This window comes from Tarenaya hassleriana, unplaced genomic scaffold (genome assembly GCF_000463585.1).
Source record: "Tarenaya hassleriana unplaced genomic scaffold, ASM46358v1 Cleome26, whole genome shotgun sequence".
Lineage (NCBI taxonomy): Eukaryota > Viridiplantae > Streptophyta > Magnoliopsida > Brassicales > Cleomaceae > Tarenaya > Tarenaya hassleriana.
In genome coordinates this window covers 681,676-704,085 of record NW_010965869.1, presented here as the reverse complement: position 1 = coordinate 704,085, position 22,410 = coordinate 681,676, and the positions used below count along the sequence as shown (strand labels likewise).

Here is a 22,410-nt window from a genome sequence, read left to right as displayed (position 1 = left end):
AAACTCATTGTCGTTTTTGAACCGAACGGTACCAAAAAAATTGATAATCCGATATCCGAAAAATCGGTATAATTTTCAAATAGAATCCGATATATATGTGTACGAACTAAAAAAAATATCTCAAAGATTATTATGTTTAAATGATAATAAGTTTATTGTGAGAAAATTAAATAGGTTAATTAGGTGGTTATGGGTTTTATGGATTAACCCAACCCATATAACAATTATTATTGGGTTGACCCAACCCAAACCTATAATTTTTAAAACCCAAATGGGTTGGGCCCAAATGGGTTGGACAACCCATATTGACATCACTAAGATAAAATATAGAAAATTACTTTAGATGGACGATTAGCTTAAAATGGTGGGATCTAATTTAATTTTATTACGAGGTGGATATGAAAAATCCATTTTCTTTAATTGAGTCATTACACTGGTCAATGAAGAATAAATGGATATAAATTCAAACGAAAACGAAAATCAGGCATTCGATTTAGGTAATGAAGGTTGCAATGTTTGACACGTGTATTACACGTCATCATTAATCGAAATCTGACAATTGAACCGGTTTAACCTAAACTAAAACTTTAAACTTAAACCGAAGATTGAACCAGATAAAACCCAAATCCCTAAATTCCCTGAATTCTATTCCAAACGTCAGTCAGCCAGAAAAATTTTCGTGCCATAATACAGTTTGCTCCCGGCGACTCTGACCTCGCTTCTCCGGCGTCTCCCCGGTTGTGTCGTCTCCACCTCCGTCGTATCATCCTCCGACGAGTTCGTGCTCCCGGAGAGTCCGTGTCTGTCGTCTCCCGTCGACCCACGACTGCTCCCGGTGACTCTGATTTCCTAAAACGTAACCCTAACCCTAATTATCTAACTCTCAGTCTCTCACTCGCCACTCGGTCTCTCTCCCACTCGCGATTTGTTGCGCCTCCGCCCTCCATCACTCTCGACTCTGGTCGCCTGAAACGCTGAGCTCCTCTTGTGAGCTTTCCGGTTGTCGTCGCCTGAGCTTCAGCCTCCATCATCGCCGTGCTCTCTGTTCGTCCGCCTCTTCTCTCTCTCGGTAAGGGCTTCTCCCTCGTCTCTTCCTTGCTCCGCCTCTGTCTTCGCCGTCTGTCTCTATTCAGCCTCCGTTTCTCCGTCGTCGCCTGATTTAAGTGTTCTCCTTGTTACAGGTTGTCTTCGCCTGAGCTTCTCCCTCGTCGCCTTGCGCTTCTCCCTCGTCGCCTTGCGCTTCTGTCTTCTCCCTCGCCGTCTGTCTTCGCCGCTTCTGTTCGACCATTTTCTTTCTCTCCCTCGGTAAGAACTTCTCCCTCGTCGCCTTGATCTCGGGTTCCCGATTTGGTCGGGTTCGCCGCCTCTGTTCGACCAATTTTTTTTCTGTAGTTGTCTTCCTTGTTCATGTATTGTCTGTGTTCATTGTTGTTTCTTTCTCTTTTGGTCTGGACAGTGGACGTTTGGGAAGTAGACTTAGGCATTGTTAATAAACCATTCCATGATATCAATGTGTTCTGAAAATGTCGATACAGGGGATTTGATAGGGTTTTTTACCCAAATAAACCAGTTGGGTCGCATCTATTTCACCTGTACACCACCGAAAACATAACACATTTTTTTCCCGTGAAAAGACGAAATTACCCTTAATGAATTACGATATTTATTTGTTCGAAAACAACTTCGTTATTACGACTTCGTAATTAAGTCTAGATATAGTTACAATTGATTCTAAAAAAGGTGGCAAAAAAATCATCTATCTTATTTTAGTTGTATATCAGTTATATGTTAGTCGTAATAAGGTCGCAAAAAATAAAACGAAAAGGGTATTTCGGACTTTTCCAACCGAAAAGTGGGTTAAAATTGAAATTTTTTTTTCCAGTGGTGTACACTGAAATAGATGTGACCCAAGTGGGTTATTTGGGTGATTTTCCCGATTTGATAATATACACTAGAAATCAGACATTGAAGGTGAGCACGGGTTCGGGTCCTGCGGATACCCGATCTCGTGCCTCGGGTACCCGGATCTTGGGTATCCGGGTCTTATGAGATAGAGACCGAGATAAGATGTTCAAAAACCCGACGAGACTGAGAGTGAGACTGAGATAGAGATGCCTTAAAACATCCGGGTATCCGCCCATGCCCAGTCCTAACTCCGACCCTCGATTCTCCAGCGTCTCTCTGTCGGTCCTCGATTTCTTCGGATCCTGTAAGCGGAAATTGATTTAGGGTTGGATGGAATTTGTGTTTCTAATCGTGGGAAAACGAGATTGAATTTGTTCTCCCCTTTGCACTCGCAGTATGGTCATTGGTCACAAGTTCAAAACTTTTTTTTTTTGGTTCCCAATGGCAGTAGAGTTAAAATCATATATGGATACTTAACACACATTTTTAACACCATGGGTTTCATTTTGAGATTTAGGAATTTTTTAGGTTTTTTCTTCTTCTTTTTTCGTTCGATTTAATTTAAAAACCGAATTTGGGTTAGGTCGATTTAAATTCAAAACCGAATATGATGGTATGTTAATTTTTACTTAAAAAGTTTTTTCAGAAGCAGTTTTTTTTTGGAATTTTCTATTTTATCAATTGGTATATTATATTATATTTTTGCCTCGGTACAAAACACCAGTGCTGAAAAACGAAGCTCTTTGCCCAAATCGAAAACCCTAACTGTTGGGTTCCTTCTGAATCTGTAAACCCCTAAAACTTCGTTGAATCTCCATAGCAACAAAAATCAGTGTCTCTGCCTGAGTTCGACGCCGGATTGTTATTACTCATTTCGGTTTCCATTCGGATTCGATTCTCGATCGTTCGCATAATTTGAAAGACCTCTTTCATCTCTTGCAGATTCTGTTGTCGAAGATATTGACGAAAGAGATGAGCCTTGTGAGTCCTGATTCTCCTCTTCACTCGTCGAACAGTGACGATTTCGCCGCCATTATCGAAGCGGAGCTTCAGTCTGGTTCTGATTCTTCTGGATCGTCGCCCAATGAAGAAACCGGGGACGAGGGTTATGAATCCGAAGATTCGGAGCTTGATAGATCCAAAAGGCGCAGGGTTGAACACTCTGGGACTGTTGAAGAGATTCAGAGTTCGGCTTCAGTGGAAGAAAAAGCAGTAACGAGCTCGAGCGTAAACGAGTGCGAGCATCCGGGCTCGTTCGGAGGTATATGTTTTGTCTGTGGGCAAAAGTTGGAGGAATCTGGTGTTGCCTTTGGGTACATACACAAGGGTATAAGGCTTGATCCTGAAGAAGTTGCTAGGTTACGTGATTCGGACATGAGATTTTTGGTACGTCGTCGGAAGCTGTGTTTGGTTCTCGACCTAGACCACACGTTGCTCAATTCTACCACCCTTATGCATATGACACCTGAGGAAGATTACTTGAGGAGCCGAGCACATTCTCTCCAAGATGTGTCGGGAGGAAGCCTATTCTTGTTGGAGTTTATGCACATGATGACGAAATTGAGACCCTTTGTCCGGTCATTTCTGAGTGAAGCGAGTGAGATGTTTGAGTTGTATATATACACGATGGGCGATAGGCCTTATGCCCGGCAAATGGCGAAGCTCCTCGACCCGAAAGGAGAGTACTTTGGTGATCGGATCATTTCCCGGGATGATGGTACGGTGAAACATCAGAAGAGTCTCGACATTGTGCTGGGGCAAGAAAACGTGGTTTTGATTCTTGACGACTCAGAGAATGCTTGGCCGAAGCATAAAGACAATCTGATCTTGATGGAGAGGTATCACTTCTTTGCATCGAGCTGCCAACAGTTTGGCCACAACTTCAAGTCTCTTTCACAGTTGAAGAGTGATGAAAGTGAAACTGATGGAGCACTTGCAACTGTCCTTAAAGTCCTGAAACGAGTCCACGGTCTATTCTTCGAGGGCATTAACGATGACAATCTTTCTGATAGAGACGTGAGGTTGGCCCTTAAGGAAGTGCGGAAAGAGATCCTGAAAGGATGCAAAATTGTCTTCAGCCGGGTAATCCCGACCCACTGCAAACCCGCGAGCCACCATCTGTGGAAGATGGCCGAGCAACTCGGGGCCACTTGCTCAGGGGACGTGGATCCATCGGTAACACACGTCGTGGCTACGGATGTTGGAACAGAGAAGTCTAGGTGGGCGATGAAAGAGAAGAAGTTTCTGGTTCATCCGGGGTGGATCGAGGCAGCCAATTTCTTGTGGCAGAAACAAGATGAGGATAACTTCCCCATCGAGCAGCCGAAGAAGCAGTAATCTATTCGGATAAAACGCCATTCTAACGATCGGCATGTGCATAATTAGCTGATGATGATTTTGATTTTGATTTGAGATTAATCCCCCGTTTTGTCTCGCAGAATACAATGTAGTTTCTCTGTTCATTATAGTTGTCGTTCAAGTGTTTCACTTTGGTTTGTTTCTTTTAAAGTTTTGTTCAAGACAGTTCATTCTTCTCACAGATATATGTAAACACAGACCAGTTATTATCATCTGTATCGAGAAATGTTGAAATTACAAACTTAAAAAAGTGTATGTTTCCATGGGAGCTGATTACAATTGCAGAGTCACATGCAAGTAGCTCCGAGAGGCTTCATGAAGTTTTGTTCCCTTGTATCCAAACTTTGAGCAAGTATCTCATAAAGGCTGTGTATAAAAAATGAAAACATAGAAAAACTGAATAATAGGTCACATATTCTTTCGATTTTTTTTCCAAAATAAACAAGGATTTGTGAAAAGATAGCAGGAAAAGAAATCAAGTTGAAAACTCACCTTGTCTCCGACTTCATTGGAACCAAGCTCAATTTCCGAGTCCAGGTTCTTTTATTCCCCCTTTCTTCTATCCGCCTGCTGCAACTGGAATATTTCTTCATTTAACTCAGAAATTTCAACCTGCACATCTGGGAAAAGGGGTAAATTATCTAAAGATGCATTCACTTTCTACTGTATATCTTCTCATCCCTACCGAGCATATCATATCCAAGATAAAAGAACATGTCTGTCTTCTCTAGCAATTAATTGATGTTTACCCGAACTAAGTCACGCATAAGAATTGGGCTCTACAAGTATCATCCCATTTACTTCTGGAAAATCGAAACAGCACCCTCAAACCTTGCTTCCCTTAGGCTCTGAGATGGGTATAACCTCGCGAGAATCTTCTTAGTCACATTGAATAGTAGTACTCAACAATTTGCTATGACACTGGAGCCATCTCCGAGACAATAGATGAAAGACAACAATATCTAAGACTCTTTTACATTCCTTGAAGCTAATAAACTACTAAAGCTATTCAAGAATCTACCCTCATACTAAACGACCAGAGACAAAAGTACTACGAGTTCATCACACGGGTTTGACGAACACCACAAAAAGCACAAGACAAAACATACCTCGTGTTCTCGGACAAGAGTTTGACGATCCCAGACCAGCATGGACACAGACACGAACACGATGAAAAGCAAAGCCAAACGCCTCGGCCTTCGGAGATAATACGCGGGACTGAAATACCTCCACCAGGCATAACCACTATCCCATCTATTCCTCGCCATTTCAACAATAACCTTTTCTCCGAAACCCCTAAAATTCGGAAACGATCCGATCTACGGAAGGTGAGAATTCAAGACGAAGAGAAACGGATGAGCTGATCCGTATCTATTAGTGTTATTAGAATATAACTATAGTTAAATGTTAGCTTGGTTAAATTAGTTTGGTTAGGTTAGGGTTTATTAAGTGTTTCTTTTCTTCCTCTTGTATTTAAGCAATTGCCCTTTGAGGCTTTGATCAATGGAAACCTACAACAAACATTTTCAGAAACTTTTCTCTTTATTTTATAATATCAAAAGTATCCTCCTTTGTCCTGTTCTCTTGGGTTATGGGTTGTGGTCATTCACAGGTGAGTTTTTTTCTCTTACCCATGTTTTTATAAGCTACCCATTTCACAAATCTTGAATCTTTGCGTCGATTTCTGGGAATTTCGCTCACCGTCTAGTGAGGGTGATTGCCCTAGAATCTGCAGTTCCGTAAAGTAGGAAAATTTTGTCGATTTGGTGGTATCGAAATCCAATCCAGGTTTCCTCTTGTGATCAAGACAGGGAACGAAGCTTGGTCCACGTGCTTCAATGGCGGATCGTGTCGCCACTGGCATCATAACGAACCATGACTTTTCAGCTGGGTTGGAGCCTTGGTACCCGAATGCGTGTGATGCGCTTGTTGTTTCCTCTGACGAGCCCTTTAGTTCTTACGCAACCTCCTCGGAATCTTCAAACAGTGGCTACGCCGTCGTTACAAATCGCAGAGAATCTTGGCATTGTCTTGAACAAGATATTACAGATCGAGTTTCTCCAGGTTGTACATACATTGTCTCAGCCTGGGTTGGAGTGTCTGGTCCTGTTCACGAACCAGCCCAGGTTCAGGCAACTTTGAAGATTGAAATCCAAGGCTCAGCTACACAGTTTTTGTTAATCGGAAAGTATGCTTGTGATATCTTATAACTTGCGTTTTTAGAATCTGTCTGAATTGAAACTGATGGAATCTGGAACATGTCTGCAGAACATATGCTTCAAGGGACAAGTGGGAAACGTTAGAGGGGACATTCTCGTTGTCAAGTAAGCCTGACCGTACTGTTTTCTATCTCGAAGGGCCTTCGCCCGGAACAGATCTTCTTATACGTTCCGTGACAATTAAGTGCTCCTCCCGTTGTGATTATGACGAGGTAATACTTCCAGTGATTATCTTTAGAATGATTTTTTTTCTTGAAACTCTTCCTTATTGATCTGGTTTTTGCTTGCTTTTGGATTTTTTTTCTTGTAAATGATGTCCTCTCCATCTATTGCTTACATAGTTTTAATATTTTGCTTCTTACCCTTTCATACCACAGGAAATGAAACAAGATGCAGCATGTAACGATGTCTTTTCTCCGGCTTCTAATATCATTAAGAACCATGATTTTTCTGACGGGTTGCATGCTTGGTCTCCCAACTGCTGCCATGCATTTGTTGCCAGAAGTCCAGCCCGTTGCAGTGAATTAAGGTCAGCATCAGGAGAAGTTCGTAATTATGCTGTTGTTAAAAATCGGAAGGAAAACTGGCAAGGGTTGGAGCAAGATATCACGGGCCGAGTTTCCCCTGGTGATTTGTATAAGGTTTCTGCCATTGTTAGAGTATCTGGCCCTGTTCGCAAACCAGCCCAGGTTCAGGCGACTTTGAAGCTAGAACACCAAGGCTCAGCTACACAGTATTTGTTCATCGGAAAGTAATGGATACACATTGTATGATTCCTTTTATGTTTTATGATCAGAAGATTGGAAAATGCTGATTTCAGTGACGTTTATGTGCAGAACTTATGCTTGTAAAGATAGGTGGGGAAGTCTAGAGGGCACTTTCTCATTCTCGGGAAAACCTGACCGAGTCGTGTTCTATTTGGAAGGTCCACCTCCTGGGATTGAACTTCTTATACAGTCAGCTGTCATCGATCACGAGATCATAAGACAGCCCGAATCTCGGGTAATGGCTTCTTTCTTCGGAAGCTTCTGTGTATTGGATAAGGATTTGTTGCGAAAGGACTTCAGCATGATCAATCTATAAATTTTCTTTCTTTGCCCTCCTTGGAATCCTCTAAAGTCTGAGTTTCCTCGATTTGAACCTCTTTCTCACTGTATATACAGAGACAAGAAGAGCAGTGCTTAACCTCTGAAGCTGATCATGTCTTCCTTAACTCTCACTTCGTTGATGGACTTAACCATTGGTCTGAAAGAGGATGCAAGCTCATGTTACATGATTCATTTGCCCATGGGAAGATACTTCCACATTCTGGTAATTGCTTTGCATCTGCAACAGAACGCATGCATAAATGGAGTGGCATTCAACAGGAGGTCACCGGAAGAATCCTACGAAAAGTTGTTTATGAAGCTTCTGCTCTTGTTAGGGTTCCTCACAGCTGCTCTGCTGACACAACTCTGCAAGCCACTTTGTGGGTAAAAAACCTTGATGGGCGTGAAGAGTATATAGGAATTTCCAAGTGAGTTCTCTCTCTCTCTCTCTCTCTCTCTCTCTCCACGTTTTCCATTAGATTTCATAGATTTCTTCCTTACAAAATGGTTGTGAGAGACAAAAGTGTTCAGGCAGCGCACGACAATTGGGTAGAGCTGAAAGGTAAGTTCCTTGTCAATGGCTACCCTTCAAGAGTAGTTGTTTACATCGAAGGACCGCCCCCAGGCACCGACTTTTTTGTCGACAATTTTGTTGTGAAACGTGCTGAGAAAATCCCTTCTTCGATACGACCATGCATTCAGGTTACTCCAACTAACGCTCTTCATGTTTTGGATTTACTTTTGTACACTAGGCATGATCTTGCTGTACTGAATATGAACTTTTTCATAATGTTTCGATCCTTTTTGGTATCCATAGGACTGTGCTTTCGGAGTGAATATAGTTTCGAATAGCCAACTACACAGTGGTACCATCGACGGGTGGTTCCCCCTTGGAAACTGCCAGTTAGAAGTCGGAGAAGGCTCTCCTCCTGTACTTCCTTCTTTAGCAAGAGATTCCCTCGGACCGCATGGATCCACCCGTCTTTCCGGGCGATACATTCTCACAACAAATCGTAGCGAAACATGGATGGGTCCTGGTCAGATCATTACCGGCAAAGTGAAGCTATTTGTAACCTACCAGGTTTCAGCATGGGTCAGAGTCGGCTCGGGAGGAGCTTGTGGTCCACAGGACGTAAACGTGGCTCTCAGCGTGGATAACCGATGGGTCAATGGAGGAAAGATCGAGGTGAATGACCGGGAATGGCATGAAATCACGGGTTCTTTCAGAATCGAGAAAAAACCAGACCAAGTTATGGTCCACGTCCAGGGACCTTCATCGGGTGTTGATCTAATGGTTGCTGGCCTCCATATCTTTCCTGTGGATCGGAAAGCACGTCTGAGTTATGTACAAAAACAAGCTGATAAGGTATGGAGTCTTCCAGTTAGAGAAGACGAAAAACTTTTACTCGGGTTGTTGATCTTTTTGTTGTTTTGGTGAATTTGCAATGCAGGTACGGAAATCTGATGTTCTACTGAGATTTTCAGGAGTGGATTCTTCCGAACTGTCTGGTGCAACGGTGAAAATCAGACAGATGCGTAATGCTTTTCCCCTCGGAGCATGCATAAGTCGGAGCAGCATTGAAAACGAAGAGATTATAGATTTCTTTCTCGACAACTTCAACTGGGCGGTGTTTGGTAACGAGCTGAAATGGTACTGGACTGAACCAGAACAAGGAAACTTCAACTACCGAGATGCAGACGAAATGCTCAGGTTCTGCGAGAAACATAATATACAAACCCGAGGCCATTGCATATTCTGGGAGGTGGAATCAACTGTTCAACCATGGATCCAACGGTTAAGCAAGAACGAGCTAGAAGCAGCGGTGAACAACCGTTTAAAGGGTCTTCTCACCCAGTATATGGGCAAGTTCCGACACTATGACGTGAACAACGAGATGCTTCACGGGTCGTTCTACCAAGAACGTCTAGGCTCTGATATAAGAGCCGAAATGTTCAGAACAGCCTGTCAGCTGGACCCGTCAGCCACCCTTTTCATGAACGAATACCATATCGAAGACGGGTGTGACTCCAGATCATCGCCCGAGAAATACATCCAGCTCGTTCGTGGATTGCAAGAAAAGGGTGCGCCCGTTGGAGGGGTCGGGATTCAAGGGCATATCAGCAGTCCCGTCGGCCAGATTGTAGCGTCAGCTCTCGACAAGCTGAGCAAGCTCGGGCTGCCCATCTGGTTCACGGAGCTCGATGTCTCCTCCATTAACGAACACGTCAGAGGAGACGACATGGAGGTGATGCTATGGGAAGCGTTTGCTCATCCTGCGGTGGAGGGAGTGATGCTGTGGGGATTCTGGGAGTTGTTCATGAGCAGAGAACACTCGCACCTGGTGAATGCGGACGGAGGAATCAACGAAGCGGGGAGGAAGTTTCTTGAAGTGAAAGGCGAATGGTTAAGCTCCGTTGACGGGTCTTTGAGTGAGAGCGGAGAATTTGGGTTCAGAGGTTATCGAGGAACTTATACCGTTGAGGTTTCAACTTCAGCGATGGAGTATTCCAAGACTTTTGTCGTTGACAACGGTGACTCAGCCATTGATATTATTCTTTAGTTTTGTACAATAGGGTTCGGGTTCGTGTTCTTGCTTCCCTTCTTGAAATATTGGGTACAAACTACATATTTTGTAAAATTTTCGCAACCCAATCTTTTTGTGTTCATACAAAGCTTCAACAGTAGTTTGGATTTTGTCTGTAAAGGGACATTGTCGGGATGGATTAGAAGCCCAGAAGCCTCTTCTCCCCCTTCTGCAGCGAATTTGGGTTAGAATCTTTTCACATGTCAATATCAATAATAAAAGTGTTTCAGTTTTAGAAATGGGTTTGTTGAGTACAGGAATAGAATTGGCATATAGAAGTGTACACAATTGTGTAAAGACTTTACCCCAGAATCTTTATGCTCTATGACCATCACACCGTCACCCTTGAAGGTACCGGAAAATGCTCAACCTCATCCGAAGATCTTCCTTCCCGGGCCCTCTTCTTTCTCAAGCTCAGCTCCTCCGTGGGTAAGGGCAGATAACGAGCTACCCCTTCATCGAATGCCACGAGGTATGTGGTCGGATCACTCGCATCATCACCACGAACCCGTTGCCACATCAAGAGAGAGAAAAAAAGGATTCCTTTGTTACGAAATCCAAGAGGTTTTGCAAATTTCTAGAGAAAAAAAAAAGAAATCTTTTTCCGGGTAAGAAATCCAAGCAGGTTTAAAAATTTGTAGAAAAAAGGTTCTTTTGGATAATAAATTCAAGAGGGTTTACAAATTTATAGAAAAAAGGTTTGTTTCGGATAAGAAATCCAAGAGGGTTACATATTTATTCAACTACACCTTTCTTTATTTCCAACCTTATATTCTCTAATTTTCTAACCGAAGCATCTAGTAGTCTACATTTTACGTGTCAAAACCACATCAACCGTAACTACGCACAATTTTTCTTCTATGGTTATGACTCCTAATTTCTCTCTAATACTCTCATTTCGGATTCGGTCTATTCGTGTATGTTCGCACATCCGTCGCAACATCTTCATCCCGGTCACATATATTTTGGACACATGTTGTCGTTTCGTCACCCAACACTCACTACCATACATCAATGCGGATCTTATGACAGTACGATAGAATTTTTCTTTCAACCGTATAGGAACTTTGCGATCGCAAAAGATCCACATGCATTGTCTCTATTTCATCTATCCCGTTTTTATCCTATGATTAACATCTTCATCGCAACATGCGTCCTTTTGAAGGATTGAACCAAAATATTTAAAATGCGGGTTTTGAAGTACTAGTCCTCTTTGTAAGTTAACTCATACATCACTAGAATGTCCGCCACAAAAATCGCAATGCATATACTCGATGTTCGTCCTACTAAACCTAAAATCTTTAACCTCTAATGTACTCTTCCATAAATCTAATTGTTCATTTACTCCCTCTCTAGACTCATCTGTTAACACGATGTCATCTACAAACATCATGTACCACGATACTTTCTTTTGTATATCTCTAGTCAGTTCATCTATGACTAACGTGAAGAGGTATGGGTTTAAAGCAAACCCTTTGTTCAACCCTATCGAGATGGATAAATCTCGCATGTCATCCCCTATTGTTCGGAGTAGTTACACCCTCATACATATCCTTCAATACTTGTATGTGTCTCACGGTTACTCATCTCTGCTCTAACACCCACCATAAAACCTCTCTTGGTACTCGATCATACGTTTTTTCAAGGTCGATAAATATAATATGCAGATCTTTCTTTATATCTCGAAACTTCTCCATCAAGGTACGAATGAGAAAGATTGATTCGGTGTTGTAGATTCTGAAAAACCTGATCTTCAGCGATTCTTGGGGTTCTGGAAGGGAGCTTTCCGATGCATTATCTTGGGTTGCCTATAACGCCTCAAAGATTGATTACGAGAGACTACGAGCCACTGATTGATAAAATCTGAAGGAAAATTGGTAGTTGGACTACCCGATTCCTCTCATATGCGGGGAAATTGCAACTAATATCGACAATGATCTATGGTATGGTCTTTAGCTGGAGCCAAGTATTGGTAGTCTCTGCTCTAAATTCCTATGGAAGAACTCACCTACAAGCAATGGAAGGGCCCGAATCGCATGGAGCAATATATGTAAACTACTACAGGAAGGAGGGTTGGAAATCAGGAGAACTGAGGACATTAACCAGGTTTCTTAAGATGATTTGGTCCTTCTTCAAGCAAACAAGTTCGTTATGAGTTGCGTGGTTACAGGCTAACGTTCTGAAGATGCATCTATACTGGAGTTTTAGGCCGACTTCTAGACTATCTTCGAACGTGCAAAAATTAATGAAGCCACAACAAAGAGTAAGGGGATTCATTCGCTGCAGAATCGGAAATGGTGTGAAAGCTTTTTTTTGGTATGACAATTGGACAGAAGTTGGGCGACTGATTGAATATATTGGGACTGGGGGTCCGAGGATGCTCAGAATACCGCTAAATCGCACGTTATTGAAGCCACTTTGGGAGAGAATTGGTGTTTACCAGGTGCTAGATCAGAGCAAATACAAGAGTTGCAAATCAAACTTCTTGGAATACCGACACCTTCATCAGGAAGGGGAGAAGAAAAGTTTGAATAGAGAACAACGAAGAACACATTCTCGAACACCTTTTCATCAGTAGGAACATGGTGTAGAAATTTACGGAATGATGTGATCTTTTATTAATAATCAAATGGACTATAAATATATGAGAGTTTCAAATTAAATAGGTAAATTAGAGATTACATCAAATATTTATAAATCTCTTTAAATCTCTATTTTCTAGATTTGATAAGATCTTTATGATATGATATATCTCATAATATTCTTCATATATCTCAACACATGGAAGGAGATCCTAAAGACCTCGGCTTTGGTGGTATGGTCAGACTTGGTTTGGTTTAAGCAAGCGATGCCGAGGAATGCATTTGTACATTGGATGTCTATGCAGAGAAGGGCTACCAACGAGGATCAGTCTACAACGATGGAACACCACATTGGATGTTACTTACAAGCTTTGCAGCGATGAGGAGGAATCGCTTGGTCACCTATTCTTTCAATGCTCGTACAGGTCACAGGTATAGTTACCATTAGCGAAGAAATTATGGCCTGACCCCCCACAGAACATGCACGAATGTCAAGCATGGATAGCCAGCATACCATAGGGAAACAATGATCGAAGGTGCATACTCATCAAAGTACTACTCCAGCAAGCGGTCAATGAACTTTGGAATGAGCAGATCAACTGTATCTTTGCACGGTTCGACTGCAGCGAGCAACCTTGGCACCCGAGTGGATCAGGCGGTTCGAAACTCACTCCTAACACTCCAGAACACGAAAAATTATGCAAACAACATCCTTTTGCAGAAGTGGTATCTACTTACTTTATCACACTCTAGTGAGACATAGTCAAGCATAGATAATGGAGAATGTATTGTTTCCCTTAGGATTTTGTAGCAACAACTACTAAGGCTTGGAAGTTTGTAATGTGGATCTTGGATCCTCGAAGAACAAATTTTGATTAATACACAACGAATTAAATAAAAAACAATCCAAATGAAATTTTAATTTGGCCCAAATTAAAATTAAATTACAATTGGAAAAAAAAATACGAACTATCGTTATTGTATTTAACGATACTTTCTTATATTTTGTGATCTCTAATTCGCTTTTTAAATTTGATAGTCTTAAACAATCACGTGTATGATTTGATCTCAAATACAACTCTATTTGTGGGATGTCAAGATATTTTTTGGTAAAAATATGTGAAGATAATTTTAGTACCAATTGGGTATTTAATATTAAGTTCAGAAATAATTTTTTAATAAAACTATCATACTATTAGTATACAAATACATGTATGAATTGAATTTTACAAATTCGGTCGAAAGATTAATTAAATTCTCGATGATAACTATATTATCTTGAATCATGATAATATATCTTTATAATTTTTTAAAAATCAGCTTTCTTTTATTATTTTTTTAGACTGTGGTTCCATATTTATTAAAATAAGGATATAATTTATATTAAAATATTATCTCCATATTTATTGAAAAATTATACAAATAAAGTTACATAATTAATTTTCGATAAAAAAAATGTTATATAATTATTTACCTTTTTCTAGTATTTGGAATTTGTTTATTCCCGCGATAAACATAACATGAAAATGTTATTTAATTATCTCTGACGTGGCAGTTCTACTTTCATTATCATGTTTGTTTGCCATTAAAAAATATCTGTCTGTTTATTTTTTTTCAATTTGTGCATTTCTCTTTAATCTAAGATTACTGCTAGTTTTTAATGTTGATGGAAATATTAGTTCATATAATTTTTTTTTTAAAAGTTATAAAACCAGATGCATTATCGTTAATACGGTAGAAACATTCTCACAAATTTTAACAATACTAATAATTCCTAATTTGGTTTTTATAATTCATTTCTAATTTTTAAAATTTAAAGTATATGAAAATTTATTGCACGGTTTTATTAATACTTTTTAATATATTAGCATATGTAATAAGTGATGTTTAATTTCCATTTAATTTGTTTTTAAAAAGCAATCATCGTACCAATTTTTGGTCACGTTTATAATGAAGAGAGTGTGTGTATATATAATATTGGTTGGAATTGACTGCCACGTCACTAGTAGTGATCCAAGATAATGTTCGCTCTCAATTAATCGACGTGATTAAATTATTAGTGACGTGGCAGTCAAGTGTGTCACCCACGAATTGATAAGATAATTACTTGTCATATGTATTTTTGTCACAATAGTCTAATAAATTATTACAGATTTTCACATTATTTTAAAAACTAGACGTTTATAACAGAATTTTGATATCATAATTTTCCAAATTTTTTATATTATTGAAGATCATCATAATCTCTGTCGAATCGAAAATCCTTCATGACACATTTGATTATATATGTTTTTTATAATTCTAAATCATTAGTTAAATATTTAGACTGAAATAAAAAATCTTAGATAAAAAAAAACGAAATAATCAGATTCTAAAAGAAAAAAGGTTGTTGACAATTGACTGCAATAATGATGTGACAATGCTAAATACAAGAAAAGATATTTTAGAATTTCTTTTTAGAAAATAATATTTTCCTACTTGTTAAAATGCGTCACACGAAATTTTTACGCAATTATAAAATATACCAAATATCTACACCCAATTTTAAAATTTTTTAATAATGTCATACACTATCCTAAACAACGCTAAATTTCAACTGATTCTATTAGTTAGAGAGATGACGTGGCTAGACACGTCATTACAATTTGCCACGTGAGCATGCCGACAAAGAGATTGTTAAGGAATATTTTTACAATTATCCAATAAATATTCTTCCACGAGGCTGTAATTTGTAAATGGTACGTCAAACAATTTAAAAAAAAAACTATTTTAACTTTCTAAAAGGTTCCTAGTAAATTATTATCTACAAATTCTAACAAAACCTCATCTCAACAAAACAAAAAATCCAAAAAGTTATATTTTTTGTTATTAATTTAGCAATTTTAAATTCTTCTCCAATGTCTAAATATATTTAGCTCTTGCGTTCAGATCAGTAACACCTTTTTCATCTTTATCGTTAGAAATACCAAAAAAGAAAATAAAAGAATAAATTATATTTTAAAATCCGCAGAAAGACAGATCCATTGAACACGATAAATTTAGTCAGACACATAGTTATCGGATCAAACAGATAAACACGAGTGACAAAGCACCAAGAACAGAACCAAGATAAGAACACGACAGCATCCTCTGGTTACATAAATAACGCTAATTTCTCTAATCACTTGCGTGTTGGATTCTTCTTCGTTGCATTGTTTTGTCTCCTCCTCCCCCATCAATTCTCCCATCCAAGATACTCTGTTTCTCAGAAGATGATTAGGGCAATCTCGTATCTGCAATCTTCTCTCCGGCCTCTTCGTTCTCGCTCGGTACGTGTCTTTTCTCGGTCGGAACAATCGTGCCCAGAAGCTGGAAACGTGTTCTGCAATAGGGGTTCATGTTATTTCATGGTTTCATTCATACCTGAAAGTGGGAGAGAAATCTGACCATGATCTTACCTTACAGTACACGGCACAAGCTTCATCGGCCTTGCGTGAAGAGGTTAAGCTATCTGTTTACAGGTGAGTTTGTCAGAACCTGCGCCTGCGTTTTTGTGTTGCGATGTTCTGTAATGGCACTGGACAAGACAACAACCCTTCATGATCCGGTTCTTGAGTTGCAGAGACGATGAGTATGCGGATGTTGATTGGGACAAGCTAGGGTTCGGTCTCACTCCCGCAGATTACATGTACGAGATGAAGTGTTCGAAAGATGGAGAATTCAGAGAAGGAGAACTCAGACCCTTTGGAAACATTCAACTCAGCCCTTCTTCTGGAGTCTTGAACTACGGACAGGTAAAATGTCTCTTCCGAAACTGATGAGTTCTTCCGAGGAATACAAAGAACAAAGAAGTGATAGTGTTCTTTAACGTGTCTGAAAAAAATACATGCAGGGGATATACGAAGGTACGAAAGCGTACAGGAAAGAAGACGGGAAGATTCTACTGTTTCGTCCAGAACAAAACGCTACTCGTTTGAAGCATGGAGCTGAACGTATGCTCATGCCTTCGCCTTCGGTTGATCAGTTCATCGATGCAATCAAACAGACCGTTCTTGCGAACAAACGTTGGGTAAAAAACTAAAAAGTTTTGGTCGAAACTTATGTTGCCGGGATCTGGTTTGAACTCATGTGAGGATTTTTGTGATTAGATTCCTCCTCCAGGTAAAGGGTCTCTCTACGTTAGGCCTCTGTTGATTGGAAGCGGTCCGATTCTCGGATTAGGTGCTGCTCCTGAGTATACATTCCTCGTTTACGCTTCCCCGGTTCGGAACTACTTCAAAGTTAGTATCTTTCCTCGACTGATTCGCAGTTCAGATCCTTCGAGAAAACGGGGTTTACAGATCGTATCTCTTGTTCGGACAGGAGGGAACTGCAGCTCTCAACCTCTACGTCGAGGAAGAGTACGTACGAGCAGCTCCCGGTGGCGCAGGTGGAGTCAAGAGTATCACAAACTATGCACCTGTAACTTTGATCCCCTTCACTTTCAGACAAAAAATGGTGAAGACCCTCTTCAGATCAGAGACTGATCTTACTCAATGCATATAACGTAGGTTCTTAAAGCATTGACAAGAGCTAAAGATCGAGGATTCTCGGACGTCCTTTATCTCGATTCCATTTATAAGAAGTACTTGGAAGAGGCTTCTTCTTGCAACATTTTCATCGTCAAGGTATATTGCTCTGAGTATATATGGAAACGCGATAGATCCCCGAGACTTGAACTCTGTCCTTTTTTGGCTGTTTCAGGGTAAGAAGATCTCTACTCCTGCAACAAAAGGAACAATTCTCAAGGGTATTACTCGAAAAAGTGTCATGGAGATCGCCACCGATCAAGGTTACCAGGTAAAAACCTGCATCCTATTACCGAGTATTCATAGAAATGGAGTATCTAAGAGATTTTTTCTCGTGAAAATGTGATCAGGTTGAAGAAAGGGCTGTTCCAGTGGATGAACTAATGGAAGCAGACGAGGTTTTCTGCACCGGAACGGCTGTAGGGGTTGCCCCAGTGGGCAGTGTAACCTATCAGAGCCAGAGGTAATCGCTTACATGCCCTGATTTTTGTTCTTTGATCCGTAACAGATGTTGTCTGAGATCTTACTCGGTTTGATATGGAGATTACAAACTTCTGAAATCTGCAGAAAAGAGTTCAAAACCGGGAATGATTCTGTCTGCGAAGAACTACAGAAAATTCTTGTGAGTATTCAGACCGGATTCATGGAAGACAAGAAGGGATGGGTCACTGAGATCCACTGACACTGAGAAACCGATCTTTCAAAACAGACCGGATTCATCAAGACAACATGGGTATACAGAAAGGATTGTCTTGCTCTTATAAGCTTTGTAAACAGAAAATGAAGAACAGATGAGTAAATATGGAACTATTGTGTTAAGGAATCGGAAGCAGAAAAGAGATTTCTTGCTCTTCTTCCATTCTTCTTGAGCAAAATATGATTGTTGAAGATACAGAAACAATTTTTCTTTTTAAAAGAATGCTGAAGAACACATGCATTAGAACCAATACCATCTATACAAAACCAAAACACCGTTATACTATCTTTTGATTCCTGAATCTCTCTGTCCAAGATTATCCTCTTTGATGCATTAGATCTCCGGTTTTAACTGCCCCGCGGAGGTAAAAGATTCTTCGATCGATCAGAGAAAATAAAAATATCTCAAACCTTAAAAATAAACCCACCAAAGATTGAAGAGAACGGTAAGTTTTAATTCACACCATCTGGTGGGAAACTGTCTGTGTTTGATGTATTCGAGACAAGCACCATTTGGTATATGCTTTGTAGTTCAGTGTCTATTACAGTCTGTACAAGATTTAGAACACGAATGTTAGAAAAGTTCAGCGAGATGACAAATCGAAACATAAGAACCTAACATGTTTCTCGCCTGCTACTTACCTGAGACAGCGGATTAAGCTGTGAATTCGTTGTGGGAATGTTTGGTATTATCCCTTGAATGGTGTTGTAAGGATGAAGAAGATTCATTCCGGTTCTTAACCCGAGAACATACCCGTTTTCGTCTCTTGAATGAAGAATCTGATCAGAGAGAGAAAGGGTAGTACTCTTCAAACTTGAAGAACATTCATTGTGAAAGTTAGAGGTTACATCTTTGGCGCGAGTTCTGTCTATATCGATTTTGACTTCTGGATTTACCGCCGAAAGCTTCATGGACAAAAACTGCAAACCCAAGATTGTACTGATTAGATTACAGTTTCATGGGTCAACAAAAAAAATTGAATCTTTTCAAGAATTTCCGTATTTCTACAATATCTTTACCTCAACTTGCTGCTGTAGCGACTGGACGTAGTTGATGATTTCATCGAGCATTACCGCCTTTCCAGTGATCTGATCGAACGATGATCGATGCCAAAACACATCAGTACGTAAAGGTTCTTTTCCGAGGAAACATAAGTATCAGCAAACCCACATCTAAATCCTTTACCTTGCTGCATCCTGGGACAAGTTCTTGAAGCAATCTCATCCTTTCGCTGATCTTTTCTCTTCTAACCTTTTAAGGCAACAAAATCAAATCTCTCATATTCCGTGATTCTTGTTAACATAAATAACCAGAGGAGTCGGGCGAAAAATTCCGTAAAACCGTTGTTATACCCTTTCTGCAAGACTGTGACTCTTAGTTGCCTGACCCCTTCTTGTCCTGACATGAATGTAGTTTCCTTTAGGAGTTTCTCCGCTCTGCGAGTTCTCCTCTTCTTTTGTCTCTTTAGTCGGTGTCTTTCCACCAGAATCTTCAACCATGTTCCTCTCAGATTCGATCCTGTTCTTGCTTTGATCTTTGTTTTGATCGTTCTTTCGAAATACTTCCACAGCTTTCTGTCATAATTAAGCAGAGCTGAGAGCAAGAACAGATTTCATAGTTCACATACAACAAGAACCAAACCTTGAGTCTGATACTTTATAATCCAAATGGTTAGCTACCAAACTAATCATTTGAAGTATGGAAGTATATACCTTGTTCCGTTGCGAAGAAAGGGCCATCTCGGGTTCAGGTTGTCGTCTTTTTCTGCAAGGAGAAGCACCAAGAAGAACACCATCCTCTGAAACTTGATGACCTTCATGAACCTTTCCTGGCTGACTCTGACCCTTCTCGTCTGAACCAATACAATGACCAATTTGGTTGCAATCAGGCAAGTTTCCATAAGGAAGAAGAAAACCAGTCGACATGTCTGCATAACTCGACCCCGGGCCTGTTTGGTAATGAGCAAAGCCACTCATCCCTATGTTCTCCATTACCAGGGAAGTGTAATGAGATCTGGAGAAGACATTGGTTGAGGCCATTGCAGATACAAGAGGATCCCAGTCTGAAGAAGGGAAGAAAGGATCCACCTTTGCAGACAAGGGCATTGATGTCATTTCAATACCTGTCTCTTCTCCATGCTGAAACCCCATTTCGCCATCTTCGCCAGCTTCACCATCCATTCCTATTGATTCCAACCTTTAAAACCCTAAAGATTAAACCCAAATAAAATCTCTCTCTCTCTCTAAAGGAACTGGAATCCAAAAGTTGGGACGATTGCTTGAAAGACTCGACAAGGAACAAGTGAAGTAAACTATGCAGCTTTTTGTACAGTGGTCGATGGGACTAAAGAGCAAAAAGGAAACAAACCCAGGATCAGATCAATGCTCATCCTCACTCAAGTTAAGAGAGAGAGAGAGAGAGAGGCCTATCAATGTTATTATCATAGACAAGGAGAAAAGTTAGAACTTTCAGAGCATAAAGTGAGACCAAGCAACGGATTTAAGCTAAGTTACAGCTCACAAGGATTAACAGACTAAAACGAAAAGTAGATTCCCTTTTGAGACCAAAGTGACTGTCTAAAGAATTTTTGCAATCAATCTCTTCACCTTCAAGAACGTGGAAATTTTGGCGTTCGAAGACCAACCCAAGATGAACACAGGCTGAGGAAAATGGCGGGTACAGAACATAATCAAGTTTTTGGGAACCAATCTCCTAGTTTTTTTTTTCTTTCTTTTTGGAGAAAATGGACACAAACCTGTTTAGGATTCTGAGATATGGGTTGGTGTCTTTCAGAAGGGCACAAAACAAGAACCAAATTCTGAAGGGAATTACAGTACCTTAGAACTGGTAATACAGGGAGAAGCTATAGACCTAAGTGAAGAGCATCGAACGCTGATTTGGTTGAATTGGGCAAATGAAAAATGGAGAAGAACCCGAGCTGTTGGCCAAGGGGTACTGGAACGGGTTTTTTACCCAAATAACTCATTTTGGTCGCATCTATTTCACATGTACATCACCGAAAACATAACACATTTTTTTTTCTTGTGAAAAGACGAAATTACCCTTAATGAATTACGATATTTATCCGTTCGAAAACAACTTCGTTATTACGATTTCGTAATTAAGTCTAAATATAGTTACAATTGATTCTAAAAAAGGTGGCAAAAAAATCATCTGTCTTATTTTAGTTGTATATCAATTATATGTTAATCGTAATAAGATCGCAAAAAATAAAAAGAAAAAGATATTTCGAACTTTTCCAACCGAAAAGTTTTTTTTTTTTTTCGGTGGTGTACATTGAAATAGATGCGACCCAATTGGGTTATCTGGGTGATTTTCCCTACCGGAACAAACAGCAAAGAAGCATCAAATCCCAACCTTTATAGAATAGAACCCAAAGCTAAGGTCAAAGGCACAATAAATCACAGATAATAATTATGTTAACGGAGAGAGAGAGAGAAGAGAGGTTTGGTAGCTTTAGAAGGTAAACAGGAGACAAACAACTACTGTAACAACTGCTCCTTGTACTTTTCTTCTTACATTATTACTACAGAATCTACTAATCGACCTTTGCCTTTCTGCATTCTTTTTAACTTCACAAGACTTTTACCTCTCTGTAAGGTTCTCTCTTGAATTATGATAACACATGTTTTTTTTTGTTTGAATGCGATTGTATTAATTTTCCAAAAGTTACATCCGATGGTAAAACAAAAACTTATACAAAAGATTGGATTCCCATTAGCAAGTGGTAAAAAAGTTCCGTTAGAGATCTTAGAAGCAGCATGTCATCAGCCTATCTTAGTCCGTTCGTGTGTTAGTACCAGTCCTCGAGTAACTGAGTATGTGCTTGAGTTTTCCCCATCTGCGCAGACATTAGAAGGGTTCTCATATGTCGGTCAAGTCTGATCCGGGTTTGTTGTATCGTTCTCGCCTTTCCGCGGAATATTATGTCGTTCCTTTATTTCCATAACACATGTTACTTATGACCACTCAGCTTTTTGTTTTTCATTTGGCCTTTATTCTAAGAAAGGTCACATCTTTAGACTACCCACTATATTATCAAACACATTTTTGAAATTGTTACAGGAAAAATTAAAAATTTACAGCAAACGACAGATGAAGATTTTCAGTTGCTTCTTTGTACAAACAAGAGGTTCTTTCTACTCTTCAAACATTTTAAAATTTCTCATAATACTAATTGTCACTGACATAGAACTACGACTGACTTAAAATAACCGAATATTTTGTATGTGCTGAATATTTGTTGGAATCTTTATAACCAACTTAATATAATGTTACTACCATGTAGCCAAAGAATTAATGAATGGCTTATCTTCTTTGCATGTGTTAAACATAGTTAGTCATCCAACTTAGATAGTTCAACCAGTGGAACGAGTACGCAAAACGTCTATTCTGTCCTGAGTTCGAG

At 39.8% G+C, this 22,410-nt stretch overlaps 4 protein-coding genes across 14 annotated transcripts; 3 read left to right on the top strand and 1 right to left on the bottom strand.

Moving 5' to 3' along the window:
• The first annotated feature begins 535 nt into the window (after positions 1-535).
• On the top strand, positions 536-4,392 carry LOC104816771 (RNA polymerase II C-terminal domain phosphatase-like 4). Of its 2 annotated transcripts, XM_010545726.2 has the most exons (3): positions 536-1,069; positions 1,182-1,305; positions 2,848-4,392. In XM_010545726.2, exon 3 carries the CDS (start codon positions 2,878-2,880, stop codon positions 4,240-4,242), a length of 1,365 nt encoding a protein of 454 aa, XP_010544028.1. In that variant the 5' UTR covers positions 536-1,069; positions 1,182-1,305; positions 2,848-2,877; the 3' UTR covers positions 4,243-4,392. The 2 variants fall into 2 exon arrangements, with proteins under 2 accessions (XP_010544028.1, XP_010544029.1); XM_010545727.1 differs by lacking the exons at positions 536-1,069; positions 1,182-1,305 and adding an exon at positions 2,639-2,692.
• Positions 4,393-5,770: 1,378 nt separating this feature from the next.
• Positions 5,771-10,348, top strand: LOC104816770 (endo-1,4-beta-xylanase A). 2 transcript variants are annotated; one of them, XM_010545723.2, is made up of 9 exons: positions 5,771-5,875; positions 6,075-6,451; positions 6,532-6,694; positions 6,860-7,233; positions 7,319-7,484; positions 7,646-7,998; positions 8,095-8,272; positions 8,388-8,936; positions 9,022-10,348. In XM_010545723.2, the coding sequence occupies exons 1-9, from the start codon at positions 5,855-5,857 to the stop codon at positions 10,129-10,131; spliced, it is 3,291 nt and encodes a 1,096-aa protein (XP_010544025.1). In that variant the 5' UTR covers positions 5,771-5,854; the 3' UTR covers positions 10,132-10,348. The 2 variants fall into 2 exon arrangements, with proteins under 2 accessions (XP_010544025.1, XP_010544026.1); XM_010545724.2 differs by having other exon boundaries at positions 5,773-5,875; positions 6,071-6,451.
• Positions 10,349-15,821: 5,473 nt separating this feature from the next.
• On the top strand, positions 15,822-18,215 carry LOC104816769 (branched-chain-amino-acid aminotransferase 2, chloroplastic). Of its 2 annotated transcripts, none has more exons than XM_010545721.2 (10): positions 15,822-16,045; positions 16,182-16,237; positions 16,339-16,510; positions 16,609-16,785; positions 16,865-16,996; positions 17,079-17,177; positions 17,267-17,383; positions 17,460-17,555; positions 17,635-17,747; positions 17,828-18,215. In XM_010545721.2, the coding sequence occupies exons 1-10, from the start codon at positions 15,989-15,991 to the stop codon at positions 17,964-17,966; spliced, it is 1,158 nt and encodes a 385-aa protein (XP_010544023.1). In that variant the 5' UTR covers positions 15,822-15,988; the 3' UTR covers positions 17,967-18,215. The 2 variants fall into 2 exon arrangements, with proteins under 2 accessions (XP_010544023.1, XP_010544024.1); XM_010545722.2 differs by having other exon boundaries at positions 15,825-16,045; positions 17,852-17,966.
• Positions 18,216-18,412: 197 nt separating this feature from the next.
• Positions 18,413-20,918, bottom strand: LOC104816767 (transcription factor bHLH74). Of its 8 annotated transcripts, none has more exons than XM_010545720.1 (7): positions 19,694-20,918; positions 19,334-19,555; positions 19,167-19,232; positions 19,001-19,069; positions 18,830-18,901; positions 18,623-18,760; positions 18,413-18,529 (listed from the first exon to the last, which is right to left on the bottom strand). In XM_010545720.1, exons 1-7 carry the CDS (start codon positions 20,159-20,161, stop codon positions 18,434-18,436), a joined length of 1,131 nt encoding a protein of 376 aa, XP_010544022.1. In that variant the 5' UTR covers positions 20,162-20,918; the 3' UTR covers positions 18,413-18,433. The 8 variants fall into 8 exon arrangements, with proteins under 8 accessions (XP_010544022.1, XP_010544015.1, XP_010544016.1 ...); XM_010545713.1 differs by having other exon boundaries at positions 18,623-18,901; positions 19,694-20,187; positions 20,588-20,918; XM_010545714.1 differs by having other exon boundaries at positions 18,623-18,901; positions 19,694-20,177; positions 20,588-20,918.
• Positions 20,919-22,410: the final 1,492 nt, after the last annotated feature.

What these genes read in the sequence shown, in the direction of transcription:
- LOC104816771 (XM_010545726.2), top strand. Translation starts at nt 2,878, where the DNA reads ATGAGCCTTGTGAGTCCTGATTCTCCTCTTCACTCGTCGAACAGTGAC.
- LOC104816770 (XM_010545723.2), top strand. Translation starts at nt 5,855, where the DNA reads ATGGGTTGTGGTCATTCACAG. An exon ending in CAGTTTTTGTTAATCGGAAA is followed by an intron (nt 6,452 to 6,531) that starts GTATGCTTGTGA and finishes ACATGTCTGCAG; the next exon opens with AACATATGCTTCAAGGGACA. An exon ending in TAAGACAGCCCGAATCTCGG is followed by an intron (nt 7,485 to 7,645) that starts GTAATGGCTTCT and finishes CTGTATATACAG; the next exon opens with AGACAAGAAGAGCAGTGCTT.
- LOC104816769 (XM_010545721.2), top strand. Translation starts at nt 15,989, where the DNA reads ATGATTAGGGCAATCTCGTATCTGCAATCTTCTCTCCGGCCTCTTCGT. An exon ending in CCACCGATCAAGGTTACCAG is followed by an intron (nt 17,556 to 17,634) that starts GTAAAAACCTGC and finishes AAATGTGATCAG; the next exon opens with GTTGAAGAAAGGGCTGTTCC. An exon ending in GTAACCTATCAGAGCCAGAG is followed by an intron (nt 17,748 to 17,827) that starts GTAATCGCTTAC and finishes TTTGATATGGAG; the next exon opens with ATTACAAACTTCTGAAATCT.
- LOC104816767 (XM_010545713.1), bottom strand. Translation starts at nt 20,161, where the DNA reads ATGGATGGTGAAGCTGGCGAAGATGGCGAAATGGGGTTTCAGCATGGA. An exon ending in TTGTCCCAGGATGCAGCAAG is followed by an intron (nt 19,070 to 19,166) that starts GTAAAGGATTTA and finishes TCGTTCGATCAG; the next exon opens with ATCACTGGAAAGGCGGTAAT. An exon ending in AGCTTAATCCGCTGTCTCAG is followed by an intron (nt 18,530 to 18,622) that starts GTAAGTAGCAGG and finishes AATCTTGTACAG; the next exon opens with ACTGTAATAGACACTGAACT.